Here is a 17,638-nt window from a genome sequence, read left to right as displayed (position 1 = left end):
TAACGAAATCAGATCCTCTGTCTCAAGATTCTCGTATCCCCATGTCCCCTCGTCGATCGGATGATCATGACATCCTTGTGATGTGCATTGTATTTTTAAAATGTGATCTAACCCGTCCAATCGACGAAAAAATAGAAGATCTAATCTCCCCAATAAAGATATAAAGTACTTCCCAAAATAGATCATCCATCAGAAATATAAAGGTTACCTCAAATGGGATAATGGGTCGATCCCCATCTAATATATGTTATTTTTTTTTCCTTGAAAAATTATTGCCTTTGAAAAAAAAACAAAATTTTGGTAAAAAAAAATAGCAACTTATTGATTTTCATACTTAATACAACATGACATCAAATCAAACAGGCCAGGCGACAGAAGGGTTACCTAATGCCAAAATCATCAATCTAAATTGATTACAAACCCCATTAGTGAAAAATGCTACCCAAATAACAGATTATCATTACGATGTTCTTCCATAACCGAGTAATAATTCAAGATCCTGCAAAAAGCCATCAAGTCGGCCTTGCAACAATTGGACTTGCGAACCGAACAAAAAACTTGGATATCATTGATTTACGCTTGAAAGCCACTCTACACCTAAAGAATAAACACCTATTTTCTATTTCTATTTCTATTGGTTTTTGGTCGTACGGATATAAGTAAGCAGAGATGTTTGCTGGAGTGGCACCAGTAACACCCGGGTGAGCAACTAAAGAATCCCAATCCATACATCAGATGACTCCAACACATGTAAACAAGACAATTATAGTGCGGGCAGCAGCTTTTCTTTCAAGCGTGAAATCATTTTAAACGTCTCTTCTGCTTCAACCTGTTTGCGGATGTCAGTTCTTGAAGCTCTGTCAGGATGAAATCTCAGTAACGCTTGTTTATAAGCAGCATTGACCTAGGAAAAATATATAAAAATATATGTATATCATCAGATCCCGAGATGAAAGTAAAACTAGGCACAATGATAAGCAGAAAGCGCCACGTCAAGTGTGGTAAAAAAACAAACCAAGAGGTGCCTGCAGTGGACAAGGGTGGCATGGCAACCTAATTGAGAAAATTAGGAGGAACTAAGATTGAGCAATCTGGATTTGATTTGTGCAGGATGTTTGTTTTGCCTAATCACCTGCCATGAGGTATGTTTAGCCCGTGCCCAATAGGGCAGTGACATGAAGGCTTTTATCACTTGTACATGATGGGCATCTGTTGGTAGAAGTGAAACATCAAATGTACCAGCAGATAAAACTCTTCAAGTTTCCAGACCAAATGAACAGGCCTCCTAATTAGAGGAAATGAATCATTAGCAGATTAGGTCTCCAATCCTCACAAAATTACTGATAGGAAAAGTATGCATCTCAACATATGCACAAAACTCTCTACAAGGAATGAAGAAAATACAAGCTCATTAGTTAGACGATATGCAGGTTATGTAATTGTTTGGTGACCCAAAAAAACTAACCAACATTCTTTAGAAAGCAAAAAAGAACAAACAATCTAAACAACCAAATGGACTGTCATTCAATGGAGTCCAAAGAAAGAAGTATCAGAGTAAATCAATAGCTTAGTTTAAGGGGATATCTCATACCTCGTGTGACATGGGAGATGGACCGCCTTCAACATGGATGCCTAGTCCCCGAAGAAGTGAAGCCATGTCCCTGTATCTCCATTCCATCTTATCCAGCTCTTTTCTTACTTCAGCACGGATAAGTTCTTTCAGATGTATCGTCTGCTCATCCTAAAATGAACAGATACAATTAGCAAAGTTTCAAGGGTAAGAGTTACAATTCAAACGAAATAAATTCTTAAAGAGCTCACCAAACACACTAGCAAAGAAACTGACAGAAATTAAATCATAAAAAATGAACAAAAGGGAAATTTGAGGAAGTGAAACAGAAATATTGTGGGAATCAAAGTATTAAATAATGATCCAAAACTAATTCATAAGAACATCTTTAAGTAAATAACTGATCAAAATCTGTCGATAACCCCAATATTTCCAGGATATAAGCCATTAACACAATAAGGTAAGGATATACTGGAAAACCAATCACATTTTCATCATATCAACCTAGTGGATTCGCAAACTGCTCAATTTCTAGCAATCTGCAGCACACAGCAGTTTACTGTCTATAGTTTATACAATATGGTGCAAACACTCATCTACTCTAACTTGAATTTTAACCTTTTTAAACTATTATCCCTAATAAGAACAATATGGCCATGGTTTGTAATTGTTCGGTGGATCCTTGAGATCTGCATAAAACTGAAATTTTAAATTCAGTCTTATAATTCCAGTTTCAATAATTGACCAGCCTAATACACCTAGGTTGGCTCAAAGGAAAAAATTTTAAAAAAAAAGAAAGAACTTGTACAGAATTTTATAGTATTAGAATAGATCCATATTCATGGCCAGTATGGTACATTACAACAGGTATTTGGGTCCATGCTATGCTCTTGACTTAAGCTTGTTGGGTCAATTGTTTAAAACCATTAATTGAACTTCCACGAAATGTAAACCATAGACAAAAGTACACCTATATGTGTTGGCAGACCACCAAGACTGTACCTTCTTCTGTGATTCTCTAATTTCCTCTACCCGTTGCTTTTGCCTTTTCTCCATGTCTAGTAAACGCAGGCTTTCAGCTTTTTTCCTCTTCCGCAATCTCTGTGCTTCTTCTGCCTACAGAATTGAAACAAAACCAGTTAATAACAAATTCTGATGTTCATCTGTAAAAATGGTAAAATTACCATTTGATTTAGTATATGGTGTTATTCAATACCATAAAAAAAATTGTGATATTATGCATAATATTTGTATGATAAATTTGCATGCAGCACATAAAAAAAACATATATATCACCAATCAACCAGAAGACATCAAGAAAAATTATGCTGGTAATTTAGGATCGAATTGTGTTAAATAACTAAAAGCAAAATAAGATAAAAACCTGAGACTGTATCTCACGATTCCTTTGTGCCCATTCTTCTTCAGCAGCACGCTTGTATTCATCTGATTCCTTAAGTTTTTCACGTTCACTTATTGAGACGCTCTGATCCTTGGGTACAATTGGCTTCATCACAATTTCATTATGCTTTTCAAGGTCACCAGTAAGGTTATCCAAGGACAAAGATAAATCTTGCATGCCTACATGTAAAGATAAGTTCTGGCACAAAGCTCCATTTTCTGTATCATTTTTGGAAGTAGATTTTCCATGAATGGCTTCAGTTTCAGAGCCAAATAAATCAGCGCTATGTTTGATTACTGGTTCATCATGTATTGGATCATTGAATGAATGAATCTGTTGCACAAAGGACATCCCCTTTGCCCCTGGATTAATTTCCTGGAGACCTGGGTTGTCATGTTGTGATTCTGCAGAATGGCCATATTCTTTCTCACTATGATTGTAAGAGCATCCAGCCATAGGGTGCTTTGAATCCATAGCTTTGGTTGGTTTTCTAGGATTAGGTCCTTCATACTGGAAGTCCATTTCATCCCTAATTGCACTTGCAGAGGGAGAATTTCCTGGTGGACTTCTCTCAGCTTTTCCCATGCAACTAAACCCATCAACACTGACAGTAGCGCTCCCTTGCATTTGTACATCAGGAGTACTAGTTTCATTAAGATCAGCATGAGTTTCAAAGGTCTGAGATCTCAAAGAGCTGCTTTCATATAATGAATTATTCTTCTGAAAACTAGGCACTTCACAGCTGATTCTAGTAGATGTATCAGAACCAACAGGAGACTCTTTTCTGCTATTACCAAAAAAGGGATCATTCCTGATTTTACCATTGGTCATATTAGAAATATTTTTTCTGGAATCTGAACGACTTGAACCGCACTTGGAAGGTGATGCTTTAAAATGTTCAGAAGAGAACTTGTTTGTAGAGTCTTCCAAGTTATCAACATTTTGAGAGTGTTTGAAATGATCAAAGAAGTTGCCATTCTTACAAGGAGATACTTTGGAATGCTCAAAGAAGCTCTTGTTTACAGAGTCTTCCAAATCAACCATATTTTGAGTAGGTTCCGGTGGTGACAATCCTGGATCAGAACTTGATCCTGATACACTAGACTGATCTTCAGACCTCATTCTCACTGTTTGTGATTTTTTTCTCCTAAGAGCAGCTCTTTCCCACTGTTCATGGATATGTCCACTAATATCTTCAACTTCAAAATCAGAGTCATCACTCCCGGAAGTGTTAAATGTTGAACTATCATTTCTGGATGAACTGATTTCTGAACAAGAAGAATCTAGTACATGAGGAGTTCCAGATGAACCAAACAGTGGGAACCCATTTCTACTAGAGTAAGAAGAGGAAAGATCTTCCTTTGAGTACATTACACATTCTTCATCATCTAATTCTTGTAGTGCTGAATGACTGCCAAACAGAGGAGACACTCTGCTGTTTGAGGAATGCTGATATGCATTACTATGAAGCTTATCATTTTCTCCCTCTTCATCAGCAATGTGTATAACAACAGAAGGAATTTCATTAATTTTACCCTTTAGGGAACCAGAACCTTGATGAGAAGACTCTGGAGCATCTATTATAACATTTTTCCCTTTTTCAACATCAATGATCTCAATTGTCTTGCTTTTGCATTTTTCAAGTGCTCTCCTCCCTGATTGAATTCTTGTTTGGTATTGACCCTTCGACATTGTGACTCAAAATAATGCTCAAACAAGTTTATACGCTTTCAAAGAACATGTCAAGTGATACCAAGTGGTTTTGTGTAACACTCGGCACCTACTCCATCTGAAACAACTCCTTATGTCACCTCATATTGTTCAAACAAATACCTATACAACAACAACAACCAAACCTTATCTCACTAGATGAGGTCGGCGTTCAAACAAGTACCTATAAGGAAAACACTGTATCAAAATTATAGATTGTGAGAAATAGGTAAGCCAATTCACAATTAACTTATATGTTAAAAAAGTAGGGTAGGAAAGGATAGGAAAGAACACAGAATAGCATGAAAGTGGCACTTAACTATACCTTTAACATATAAGTAATTTTCTAGTAGGAGAGCAGGGATAATATCAAAATGAAAAAGAATCATATTCAAGCTTCAACAAAAGGTTCTATTATATGTTGACAAAATTTCATGGAAACAAATGGGTATTTCTTAAATTAAAGATAATATTGTATCCAAAGAGATATCATTAATGCAATAAAGAAAAATCAAGTATATCGAAAGAATTTCTAAAGATAGATGTTATTATGAGTTACCAGTGATATATCCTTGCATACAACTTAATGTAATAGGATTAGTTATTAATTATATAGCTTTGCACACAACTCAATGGAAGGATAAGATTCATGTAGCCAACCATTAATAAATTGGGAAAAACATACTACAAATGGCAATATTATTTTTCTCTTGAGAAAAACCATCCCTTGTATCATGACTCAATCTATTAAATTCCACTATGTTTGAGCTTAGGTTAGACAACCATTTTTGGTTACCCATACCCACTCCTTCCCCTCTTCTTCTCCTCCTCTATTCTTTTTTTCTTTCTTTCTTATATATGAGAGGGAAAAAGAGGAAAAGAGGCAAGTACAGTTAACAAAAAATAGTAGATTAACCTGAGCTCAAACCCAACTGTCAAATAGATTTGATCAAGTCACAATGCAAGGAATGCCTACACAAGGATAAATCCCTTCAGATGGAGTGCTCTCAAATATGCACAAACCCAAGTAAATGCCAAGCAGTCTTCAAAAAGATTGCCAGAGACTCAGCTCCAAGACACAAAAACAATACAAATGTGTTTTTTTTTTTTTTTGCCTTCACTACTATGAGTTTCTAGATCCAAGAGTTCAAACAATTGTCGATCAGTGTAGGCTTGGCAGTTTTGTGAGATAGGCATTGTATTTTATGGATAGAAATTCTAGAGGTGATGCAAGATCAACTTATGTTTTTTTTGGTGAAGAAAGCTAGCTAAAAGAACCTATCACATTGAATCCATTTGGTTATCTGCAAATGGATTTGGTCGTTTCCCTAGAGTCGAGCGAACAAGACATGAAATGACATGAGTGCTAAAACATATTAAACTACAAACGATGGAATGTGAAAGTCAGTTACCAACTAGCCATCACCATAGTGGCAAGTATTGAATGTACCTTTCTATCAAGAGGAGTATGAAGATAGGAAATGATAATTATATTTGTCACTACACCATCCCAGCTCAAGAACAAATGCATTACTCAATCTTCCACAAACGCAAGACAACTTGGAATTATGAAAATGTGATCATTCAATTAACAACTGAAAGTGAACATAACCCCTTAAGAAATTAAATTATACCCAACATATTATAAATTTAACTTAAATCATTGTACAATGAAGAAATAATGAATTTTATATCATACAATAGAAGTATCGTCATTATTTCTATGGTGGAAGGAAATGCATGGCCTAAGGAAAAGCTTCTAAGAGACTATTTTACATGTCATTTCCTTTGGTTGAAATGGCAGGATGGAAGGAACGCTGATGCTGAAATGTTTCCCAGCACATACACATTCTTTTAGTACAAATTGGGAGGAAGCAATATTTTGCATGATGGAAAATTCAGTTCAAACAATTGAAATACATGGAATGGAAGAATGTGATTCATTTACACAAGTAGGATAAAAATTAGTTTCAAAGAATTTATGATTCGGGATCAAACGAAATAAAGAGAAAGTGTCACCAAGAGGATAAATTATTATGATTATTTCCCTTTGCCATGTAAATAGAGTATTATGAATTATTCCCCTTATAACTGATACAAATAATTATTTACCCATTCAGATTTCTTATTAACTCAATATTATTTATAAAATAATTATAACAGAAAGCATTAAGGAATGTCTCTTCCTTTTGGATACATATACCCACAGCTCTACCAAGGAAAACCTTGATAATCATGTGAGTAGAAACAAAACAAACAACCCCAGCCCTTACACACAGCATCTAAAACTCATTGTCCGCGTATCGAAGGATGAAGGATCCGATTGATATCCCTGCTGAATCACCATAACAAGCATCGCTCCTGACAATCTAACCAAAGTTGACACCTCTTCAGAAGAACGAGTACATGTCAGAATGAATCAGGTCGAATTAGAACCCTAACTGAAAGAACAAAAGCAATCGTAAACTCCAAGACTGATCTGATAACGAAGGGATTTAGACATATTCTACTTCATAGAAGCAAGTGACTGATAAGTAAAAGCACCAACGGGGCTAGAAATTAGGGTCAGAAGAAAAGCTAGGTTCAATCGGCGTCGATAGATAGAAATCAAGAAAGAAGGAACCGAACATGACAAACCCTAGGGCGGCGGCGATCGGACGACGGGCCTTCGGAGCAACGGAAGACGATGGCGGTGCTTCCCGGAGACGCCGTGAACAGGAAGGTTCCGATCTCGTCACGCGATTGCGGAATCAAATTGGAAAAATCGAAGATCGGGAAGTCGATGTTTACTCCTAATTACGGCCGAATCCAATATATGGGCATCATTCGCCATTTGTGATCCAAGGGTTCTCGTGCGGTGTGTGGCATCGTGCGGCGACTCGGTGAAATCGAAGACGAGACTCCGTCCGTCTTGATTGGAGAGGATCCCGCACAATAAGAATGTGGAAAGACTTTCCGGAACCCAAAACGCAATTGAATTTGATTGAATTGGGAAGGAAAGTGATCTGTTTGACTTTGCCCGCTCATCCCAGTCCAACTACCAAATCCAGATTCCAACCCCGCCCGACTTTGGCGGTTAAATCAAAATCGCTTGCGTTTTGATTCCATCTAATATAATTTTGGGTTCATTGCTCAAATTTACGTGAATTCTTATTGGTTTTTATTTAATTCTATCAGTTTGGGAAGACTTGCTTTAATGATATAATAATAATAAAATATATATTTATTAATTACAACCTCGACGCACCCATCGACGCAATAACTAAATTAGGAATCTTTTTAATAATATTCTGAAATTTCAATTCTAAACAAGCTGAGAAGGGGAGTAAAAGCAGTTTCTTGCCCAAAAAAAAACACAAAAAAGTGCAAATTTTCAACTTCCTGAGAAACAAAGAGACTGCACCAGCCAAATCCATCCGATTGGTTTCAGAAGTAAACAATCTGTTGCTCCTACGTATTAGAACCAGCTACTTATATCCCAACTTGGAGGAGGGCGAGCTCAAACCGGTGCCGAAACCACCACCCCACCACTGCTTGCCGTGTTGCTCTTTTCCGACATGGTCATCTGGGGGAGATGATATGGCAAGGATGAGGACTGCGAGGCATACATCTGCTGCCCCATCATCATCGTCATTCCACCACCGTACATAGTTGGTCCCGATGCCCGGCATATTGGTCCCGATGCCCATAGAGGCAACAACCGAGTCCATCGACTGGTAAGGCATTGGCAAGGATGACGAGGGACCACCACCTCCCTTCTCACCCTCCGTTTCACGAAAACGCTGCAGTTAGACCTTGAGAGGCTCGACGTACTCCTCGAAGCCAAGGGTGGTCATAGCCCAGAGGAGGTCATCACCGTTGATGGTCTTTCGCTTCTCACACTGGCACTTGTCCGAGGCCTCCCCCGTGATGAAGATGATGAACTCCGAGATGCACTCCTGCACCATCTCCTTGGCGTCCTTGGAGATCTTGGCGCTCGCCGGGAGTGCCTTCTTGATGATGCGGCTAACGTTGGTGATGGGCAGGAAGCGATCCTGCTCCTTCGGCGACGACAGCTCCCCTACCACTCTGCCAGGATGAAATCTCAGTAATGCTTGTTTATAAGCAGCATTGACCTAGGAATATATATATATATATATATATGAGGAACAATGATCAGCAGAAAACCACCACGTCAAGTGTGGTCAAAAAGACAAAAACAAACCAAGAGGTGCCTTTAGTGGACAAGGGTGGCATGGCAACCCTAATTGAGCAGATTTAGGTGGAACTAAGATTGAGATGTGTATGCTGAATATGGGTTTGATTTGTGCGGTATGTTTGTTCTGCCTATTCAGCTACCATGAGGTTTAGCCAGTAGCCCAATATGGGCGGTGACATGAAGGCTTTTATCACTTGTACATGATTGGCATCTGATGGTAGAATTGAAACATCAAATGTACCAGCAGATAAAGCTCTTCAAGTTTCCAGAACATATGAACAGGCCCCCTAACTAGAGGAAATGAATCATTAGCAGATTGGGTCTCCAATCCTCACAAAATTAACGATGGGAAAAGTATTGGTATCTCAACATATGCACAAAACTCTCTAGAACGAATGAAGAAAATACAAGCTAATTAGTTACACGATATGCAGGTTATTATGTAATCGTTTTTTGACAAAAAAAAACAACATTCTTTAGAAAGTAAAAAAGGAACAAACAATCTAAACAACCAAATGGATTGTCATTCAATGGACTCCAAAGCAAGAAGTATCAGAGCAAATCAATAGCTTAGTTTGAGGTGATATCTCATACCTCGTGTGACATGGGAGATGCCTAGTCCCCCGAAGAAGTGAAGCCATGTCCCTGTATCTCCATTCCATCTTATCCAGCTCTTTTCTTACTTCAGCACGGCTAAGTCCTTTCAGAGGTATCGTCTGCTCATCCTAAAATGAACAGATACAGTTAGCAAAGTTTCCAGGGTAAGAGTTACAATTCAAACGAAATAAATTCTTAAACAGCTCACCAAACACACTAGCAAAGAAATTGACAGAAATTAAAGCATAAAAAATGAACAAAAGAAAAAAAATGAGGAAGAAGTGAAACAGAAATGTTGTGCAAATCAAAGATTAAATAATGACCCATGACTAAATCATAAGAACATCTTTAAGTAAATAACTGATTAAAATCTGTCGATAACCTCAATATTGCCAATATATATGCCATTAACACAATAAGGTAAGGATATATTGGAAAACCAATCACATTTTCATCATATCAACCTAGTGGGTTCGCAAACTGCTCAATTTCTAGCAATCTGCAGCGAACAGCAGTTTACTGTCTGTAGTTTATCCCATATGGTACAAACACTCATCTACTCTAACTTGAATTTTAACCTTTTTAAACTATTATCCGTAATAAAAACAATATGGACATGGTTTGTGATTATTCGGCGGATCCTTGAGATCAGCATAAAACTGAAATTTTAAATTCAGTCTTATAATTCCAGTTTCAATAATTGACCATCCTAATACTCCTAGATTGGCTCAAAGGAAAAAATTCAAAAAAAAAAAAAAAAGAACTTGTACAGAATTTTATAGTATTAGAATTGGTAAACTTAGATCCATAATCATGGCCAATATAGTACATTACAACAGCTATTTAGGTCAACGCTATGCTCTTGACTTAAGGTTGTTGGGTCAATTGTTTAAAACCAATTGAACTTCCACGAAATGTAAACCATAGACAAAAGTAGACCTATATGTGCTGGCAGACCACCAAAACTATACCTTCCTCTGTGATTCTCTGATTTCCTCTACCCGTTGCTTTTGCCTTTTCTCCATGTCTAATAAGCACAGGTTTTCAGCTTTTTTTCCTCTTCCGCAATCTCTGTGCTTCTTCTGCCTACAGAATTGAAACAAAACCAGTTAATAACAAACTCTGATGTTCATCTGTAAAAATGGCAAAGTTATCATTTGATTTAGTATATGGTGTTATTAAATACCATAAAAAAAATTGTGATATTATGCATAATATTTGTATGATAAATTTGCATGCAGCACATAAAAAAACATATATATCACCAATCAACCAGAAGAAATCAAGAAAAATTATGCAGGTAATTTAGGAAGGATTTGTGTTAAATAACTAAAAGAAAAATAAGATAAAAACCTGAGACTGTATCTCACGATTCCTTTGTGCCCATTCTTCTTCAGCAGCACGCTTGAATTCATCAGATTCCTTATATTTTTCACGTTCACTTATTGGGGCACTCTGATCCTTGGGTACAATTGGCTTCATCACAATTTCATTATGCTTTTCAAGGTCACCAGTAAGGTTGTCCGAGGACAAAGATAAATCTTGCATGCCTCCATGTAAAGATAAGTTCTGGCACAGAGCTCCATTTTCTGTATCATTTTTTGAAGTAGATTTTCCATGAATGGCTTCAGTTTCATAGCCAAATAAATCAGCGCTATGTTTGATTACTGGTTCATCATGTATTGGATCATTGAATGAATGATCTGTTGCACAAAGGACATCCCCTTTGCCCCTGGATTAATTTCCTGGAGACCTGGGTTGTCATGTTGTGATTCTGCAGAATGGTCATATTCTTTCTCACTATGATTATAAGAGCAGCCAGCCATAGGGTGCTTTGAATCCATAGCTTTGGTTGGTTTTCCAGGATTAGGTTCTTCATACTGGAAGTCCATTTCATCCCTAATTGCACTTGCGGAGGGAGAATTTCCTGGTGGACTTCTCTCAGCTTTTCCCATGCGACTAAACCCATCAACACTGACAGTAGCGCTCCCCTGCATTTGTACATCAGGAGTATTAGTTTCATTAAGATCAGCATGAGTTTCAAAGGTCTGAGATCTCAAAGAGCTGCTTTCATATAATGATTTATTCTTCTGAAAACTAGGCACTTCACAGCTGATTCCAGTAGATGTATCAGAACCAACAGGAGTCTCTTTTCTGCTATTACCAAAAAAGGGATCATTCCCGATTTTACCATTGGTCATATTAGAAATATTTTTTCTGGAATTTGAACGACTTGAACTGCACTTGGAAGGTGATGCTTTAAAATGTTCAGAAGAGAACTTGTTTGTAGAGTCTTCCAAGTTATCAACATTTTGAGAGTGTTTGAAATGCTCAAAGAAGTTGCCATTCTTACAAGGAGATACTTTGGAATGCTCAAAGAAGCTCTTGTTTACAGTGTCTTCCAAATCAACCATATTTTGAGTAGGTTCCGGTGGTGACAATCCTGGATCAGAACTTGATCCTGATACACTAGGCTGATCTTCAGACCTCATTATCACTGTTTGTGATTTTTTTCTCCTAAGAGCAGCTCTTTCCCACTGTTCATGGATCACTAATATCTTCAACTTCAAAATCAGAATCATCACTTCCAGAAGTGTTAAATGTTGAACTATCATTTCTGGATGAACTGCTTTCTGAACAAGAAGAAAATAGTACATGAGGAGTTCTAGATGAACCAAACAGTGGGAACCCATTTCTACTAGAGTAAGAAGAGGAAAGATCCTCCTTCGAGTACATTACACATTCTTCATCATCTAATTCTTGTTGTGCTGAATGACTGCCAAACAGAGGACACACTCTGCTGTTTGAGGAATGCTGATATGCATTACTATGAAGCTTATCATTTTCTCCCTCTTCATCAGCAATGTGTATAACAACAGAAGGAATTTCATTAATTTTAACCTTTAGGGAACCAGAACCTTGATGAAAAGACTCTGGAGCATCTATTATAACATTTTTCCCTCTTTCAATATCAATGATCTCAATTGTCTTGCTTTTGCATTTTTCAAGTGCTCTCCTCCCTGACTGAATTCTTGTATGGTATTGACCCTTTGACATTGTGACTCAAAATAATGCTCAAACAAGTTTAGATGCTTTCAAAGAACATGTCAAGTGATACCAAGTGGTTTTGTGTAACACTCAGCACCTAGTCCATCAGAAACAACTCCTTATAACACCTCATATTGGTCAAACAAGTACCTATAAGGAAAAAAAAAAACTGTATCAAAAATATAGATTGTGAGAAACAGGTATTCACATTCAACTTCTATGTTAAAAAAGTAGGGTAGGAAAGGATAGGAAAGAACACAGAATAGCATGAAAATGGCACTTCACTATACCTTTAACATATAAGTAATTTTCTATCAGGAGAGAAAAGATAATATCAAAATGAAAAAGAATTATATTCAAGCTTCAACAAAAAATGTAGATCCGCTACATTAACGGCCCCCCTAGTGCCGGCCCTACGGATATGGAGGGAGGTACATGCAGATACACAGACGTCAGGCGCATAGTGGGATAAACCCCAAGCCGTCAGTTCCTGAGAATCAACCCCTGGCTATTACGCCAGAGATGACATGCACCCACCGTCTGTGCTACGCCCTGGCGGCATTCAAGCTTCAACAAAAGGTTCTATTATATGTTGACAAATTTTCATGGAAAAAATTGGGTATTTCTTAAATTTAAAGATAATATTGTATCCAAAGAGATAGCATTAATGCAATAAAGAAAAAATCAAGTATACAGAAAGAATTTCTAAAGATAGATGTTAATATGAGTTATATATCCTTGCATACAACTTAATGTAAAAGGATTAGTTACTAATTATATAGCCTTGCATACAACTCAATGGAAGGATAAGATTCATGTAGCCAACCATTAATAAATTGGAAAAAACATGAGTTAATCATATAATATTGATGTGAACATCATTAATGAAGAATTTGACAATAAATAGTAACGAGTGGGCAACATAAGGAATTGACATAAACTACTATAGTGCTATTGCGCATACTACAAATGGTAAGTTTTTTTTCTCTTAGAAAAACCATCCCTTGTATCATGACTCAATCTATTCATTAACAAAAAATAGTAGATTAACCTGAGCTCAAACCCAACTGTCGAATATATTTGATCAAGTCACAATGCAAGGGATGCCTACACAAGTATAAATCCCTTCAGATGGAGTGCTCTCAAATAAGCACAACCCAAGTAAATGCCAAGCAGTCTTCAAAAAGATTGCCAGAGACTCAGCTCCAAGACATAAAACAATACAAAAGTTTTTATTTTTTGTCTTCACTACTATGAGTTTCTATATCCATTCAAACAATTGTCCATCAGTGTAGGCTTGGCATTTTGTGAGATAGCCAGTATTTTATGGATAGAATTTCTAGAGGTGGTGCAACATCAAATTTGTGAAAATTTTCTTTTGTTTTTTTGGTAAAGAAAGCTAGCTAAAAGAATCTATCACAACGACTCCATTTGGTTATCTGCAAATGGATTTTGTGGTTTTCCTAAAGTCAAGAGAACAAGACATGAAATGACATGAGTGCTTCAACATATTAAACTCCAAACGATGGAATGTGAACGTCAGTTACCAACTAGCCATCACCATAGTGGCATGTGTTGAATGTACCTTTCTATCAAGAGGAGAATGTGTACGATCATTGCGCACGTGAGAGGGGGTGAATCACATGTGTTTTATCAAAAGAATAAAATATAAACAGAAACGAAAAGAACACAGAATTTGAACGAGGAGTTACTTGGTTCGGAGCCTTCGGCGACTCCTACTCCAAGACCGACGATCCCTCGGACCATATCGACGAACAATCCACTATAAACCTTTTCCAAAACTGCCAGAAGAGATAATCGAATATAAGATATCGAAGAAAGGAAAGTGTAATAGCTTACACTCCCTTTTGTAAATAATAAAGAGATGCAGTAATTAACTTCATTACCAACTCGTAGAAAGAGGATTCGGAAGTGCTCAAGAGTTGGTGTCGATCTGCCGACAGCAGTAGTACAGCAGCAATCAAACTTGTTCGTAGCATAAAGGTCTTTGTAGTTCGTAGAGAAGATGTATCTTGAAGGCTGCTCGAACAGGGCGTATATGGACTGTTAGGGGCGCCTCTAGCTTCATCTGAGGCGCCTCCAGTAGCAACTTTTATCCCCTTATCTTCGGAATCGATCAAACCCATAACCTGTGGATTTTATCCTCTGGAGGGCACCTTCAAAGCTCTCCGAGGCACCTCCAGCACCAAGCTTCATGGCGCCTCCATCCGCATGGGAGGCGCCTCCATCCGCATGGGAGGCGCCTCCGGGCCCTTCTGTGCGGCGACTTCGACTGAAGCATTCGAGCCGCCTCCACTAGAACAGGAGGCGCCTCGGATCACTGTTCACCTGAGGCTTGAGTCACTTTTCTTCTTGCAAAATGCGTTAGTCCAAATAACAAACTATATATTGCAAACAGAGTTAGCAGAATAATAAAATAATATTATTAATTAGATCATGTCTTCCCAAGACCAGGATCTAGCCACAGTCTAAGGATTCTAAAATGGGCTTAAATTGGACCTGCGCCTAAAGTCCCTAATTAAGACTCGTCCTCAATAGAACACTCTCCTCCAGTGACTTACCTTACTTACCATGCAGAATCGCTTGACTTGCCTTTGACCCACCAGGTCTTCGCAAGTTGTCAAGTCAGAAATCCAACGGGACTTCGGCCAGCTTCAGGTCCCACAGACCCAGCCAGACTTCCCGCAAGATATTGGGTCAATCCTTGACTTATCTGGACTTCCATACCAGCTATCAGGTCCAACAAACCTAGCTAGATTTCAGTCTGGTGTCAGGTTCTCCGGACCCGTAAGTCTTGGACACTTGGTAACAAGGTCAAATAACACAACACCTAACTTTAATTCATTTGTCATTTATCAAAACTTAGGTTTAACCATTGGTTCTAGCCAACAGTATGAAGATAGAAATTATTAAGATAATTACATTTGCCACTACACCATCCCCAGCTCAAGAACAAATGCATTACTTAATCTGCCACAAAAGCAAGACAACTTGGAATTATGGGAATGTGATCATTCAATTAACAACTTGTATCATGTAAAACGCTAAAATTTTTACATATGAATTGGAAATGAGAAAAAACATGATGATTCAATTTGGTGTGATATGAATCTTATTTTATACAATCTAAATATTAACCAACACTGAAAGTGAACATAACCCCTTAAGAAATTAAGTTATACCCAACATATTATAAATTTAACTTAAATCATTGTAAAATGAAGAAATAATGAATTTTATATCATACAATAGAAGTATCGTCATTATTTCTATGGTGGAAGGAAATATGCGGCCTAAGGAAAAGCTTCTAAGAGACTATTTTACATGTCATTTCCTTTGGTTGAAATGGCAGGATGGAAGGAACGCTGATGTTGAAATGTTTCCCAGCACATACACATTCTTTTAGTACAAATTGGGAGGAAGCAATATTTTGCATGATGGAAAATTCAGTTCAAACAGCACGTTTTTTTTTTGTCTTTAAAAGAGAGAGAGAAAGATCCAATTGAAATACATGGAATGGAAGGATGTGATTCATTTACACAAGTAGGATAAAAATTAGTTTCAAAGAATTTAAGATGCGGGATCAAACGAAATAAAGAGAAAGTGTCACCAAGAGGACAAATTATTATGATTATTTCCCTTTGCCATGTAAATAGAGTATTATGAATTATTCCCCTTATAACTGATACAAATAATTATTTACCCATTCAGATTTCTTATTAACGCAATATTATTTATCAAATAATTATAACAGAAAGAACTAAGGAATGTCTCTTCCTTTTGGATACATATACCCACAGCTCTACCAAGGAAAACCTTGATAATCATGTGAGTAGAAACAAAACAAACAACCCCAGCCCTTACACACAGCATCGAAAACTCATTGTCCGCGTATCGAAGGATCCGATTGATATCCCTGCTGAATCACCATAACAAGCATCGCTCCTGACAATCTACCCAAAGTTGACACCTCTTCAGAAGATCGAGTACATGCCAGAATGAATCAGGTGAAATTAGAAACCCTAACTGAAAGAACAAAAGCAATTGTAAACTCCAAGACTGATCTGATAACGAAAGGATTTAGACATATTCCACTTCATAGAAGCAAGTGACTGATAAGTAAAACAACCAAAGGGGCTAGAAATTAGGGTCAGGAGAAAATCTAGGTTCAATCGGCCTCGGTAGAGAGAAATCAAGAAAGAAGGAACCGAACATGACAAACCCTAGGGCGGCGGCGACCGGACGACGTGGCTTCGGAGCAACGGAAGACGATGGCGGTGCTTCCTGGAGACGCAGTTGACAGGAAGGTTCCGATCTCGTCACGGGATTGCAGAAACAAATTGGAAAAATCGAAGATGGGGAAGTCGATGTTTACTCCTAATTAAGGCCGAATCCAATATATGTATATCATTGGCCTTTTGTGATCCAAGGGTTCTCGTGCGGTGTGTGATATCGTGCGGTGATACGGGGAAATCGAAGACGAGACTCCGTCCGTCTTGATTGGAGAGGATCCCGCACAAGAAGTATGTGGAAAGACTTACCGGAACCCACAAGGCAATTGAATTTGATTAAATTGGAAAGGAAAGTGATCTGTTTGACTCTGCCCGCTCTCAACCCAGTCCTCAACCACCAAATCCAGATTCCAACCCCGCCCTGATTTTGGCGGTTAAATCAAATCGCTTGCGTTTTGATTCGATCCAATATAATTTTGGGTTCATTGCTCAAATAACATGAATTCTTATTATTTTTTATTTAATTCTGTCAGTTCGGGAAGACTTGCTTTAATGATACTAGTGTCATCGTACATAATATAATAATATATAAATTATTTAGATTTTTAAAAATATGAATTATTTAGATTTTCTAGTATCATCCTTATAAATAAGAATTAATTATTTATGTTTGACCATCAAACCCAACTTTCCTATGCAAAAAATTATTTTAATTTAATATTATACTTGTCAGTAAAAAAAACTCTAAAATATGTGACTAAAAAAAATTATATTTTTTTATATAAATCAATCAAAGAAAATTAATAATGAGAAAAATTCATAATAATATACTGTAGTTAAATTTCAAACTCTAAATATAA

General features: G+C 37.4%; 2 protein-coding genes across 8 annotated transcripts; both read right to left on the bottom strand.

Moving 5' to 3' along the window:
* Nucleotides 1–367: 367 nt before the first annotated feature.
* Nucleotides 368–7,584, bottom strand: LOC121985606. Of its 3 annotated transcripts, XR_006113220.1 has the most exons (6): nucleotides 7,311–7,584; nucleotides 2,955–4,866; nucleotides 2,573–2,686; nucleotides 1,592–1,741; nucleotides 1,016–1,285; nucleotides 770–904 (listed from the first exon to the last, which is right to left on the bottom strand). XR_006113220.1 is itself a non-coding variant. In XM_042539167.1 (5 exons), the coding sequence occupies exons 2-5, from the start codon at nucleotides 4,662–4,664 to the stop codon at nucleotides 764–766; spliced, it is 2,115 nt and encodes a 704-aa protein (XP_042395101.1). In that variant the 5' UTR covers nucleotides 4,665–4,866; nucleotides 7,311–7,582; the 3' UTR covers nucleotides 368–763. The 3 variants fall into 3 exon arrangements, 2 of the variants coding, with proteins under 2 accessions (XP_042395101.1, XP_042395102.1); XM_042539167.1 differs by lacking the exon at nucleotides 1,016–1,285 and having other exon boundaries at nucleotides 368–904; nucleotides 7,311–7,582; XM_042539168.1 differs by lacking the exon at nucleotides 1,016–1,285 and having other exon boundaries at nucleotides 368–904; nucleotides 7,320–7,582.
* Nucleotides 7,585–7,934: 350 nt separating this feature from the next.
* Nucleotides 7,935–16,929, bottom strand: LOC121985607 (nuclear transcription factor Y subunit B-like). Of its 5 annotated transcripts, XM_042539173.1 has the most exons (6): nucleotides 14,433–16,923; nucleotides 14,238–14,327; nucleotides 10,831–12,675; nucleotides 10,449–10,563; nucleotides 9,475–9,605; nucleotides 7,935–8,750 (listed from the first exon to the last, which is right to left on the bottom strand). In XM_042539173.1, the coding sequence occupies exons 3-6, from the start codon at nucleotides 10,890–10,892 to the stop codon at nucleotides 8,471–8,473; spliced, it is 588 nt and encodes a 195-aa protein (XP_042395107.1). In that variant the 5' UTR covers nucleotides 10,893–12,675; nucleotides 14,238–14,327; nucleotides 14,433–16,923; the 3' UTR covers nucleotides 7,935–8,470. The 5 variants fall into 5 exon arrangements, with proteins under 5 accessions (XP_042395107.1, XP_042395105.1, XP_042395106.1 ...); XM_042539171.1 differs by lacking the exons at nucleotides 7,935–8,750; nucleotides 9,475–9,605; nucleotides 10,449–10,563 and having other exon boundaries at nucleotides 10,920–12,675; nucleotides 14,433–16,518; nucleotides 16,769–16,929; XM_042539172.1 differs by lacking the exons at nucleotides 7,935–8,750; nucleotides 9,475–9,605; nucleotides 10,449–10,563 and having other exon boundaries at nucleotides 10,920–12,675; nucleotides 14,433–16,572; nucleotides 16,769–16,925.
* Nucleotides 16,930–17,638: the final 709 nt, after the last annotated feature.

Source organism: Zingiber officinale, chromosome 5B (assembly GCF_018446385.1).
Source record: "Zingiber officinale cultivar Zhangliang chromosome 5B, Zo_v1.1, whole genome shotgun sequence".
Lineage (NCBI taxonomy): Eukaryota > Viridiplantae > Streptophyta > Magnoliopsida > Zingiberales > Zingiberaceae > Zingiber > Zingiber officinale.
This window is presented reverse-complemented; position numbering and strand designations above follow the sequence as displayed.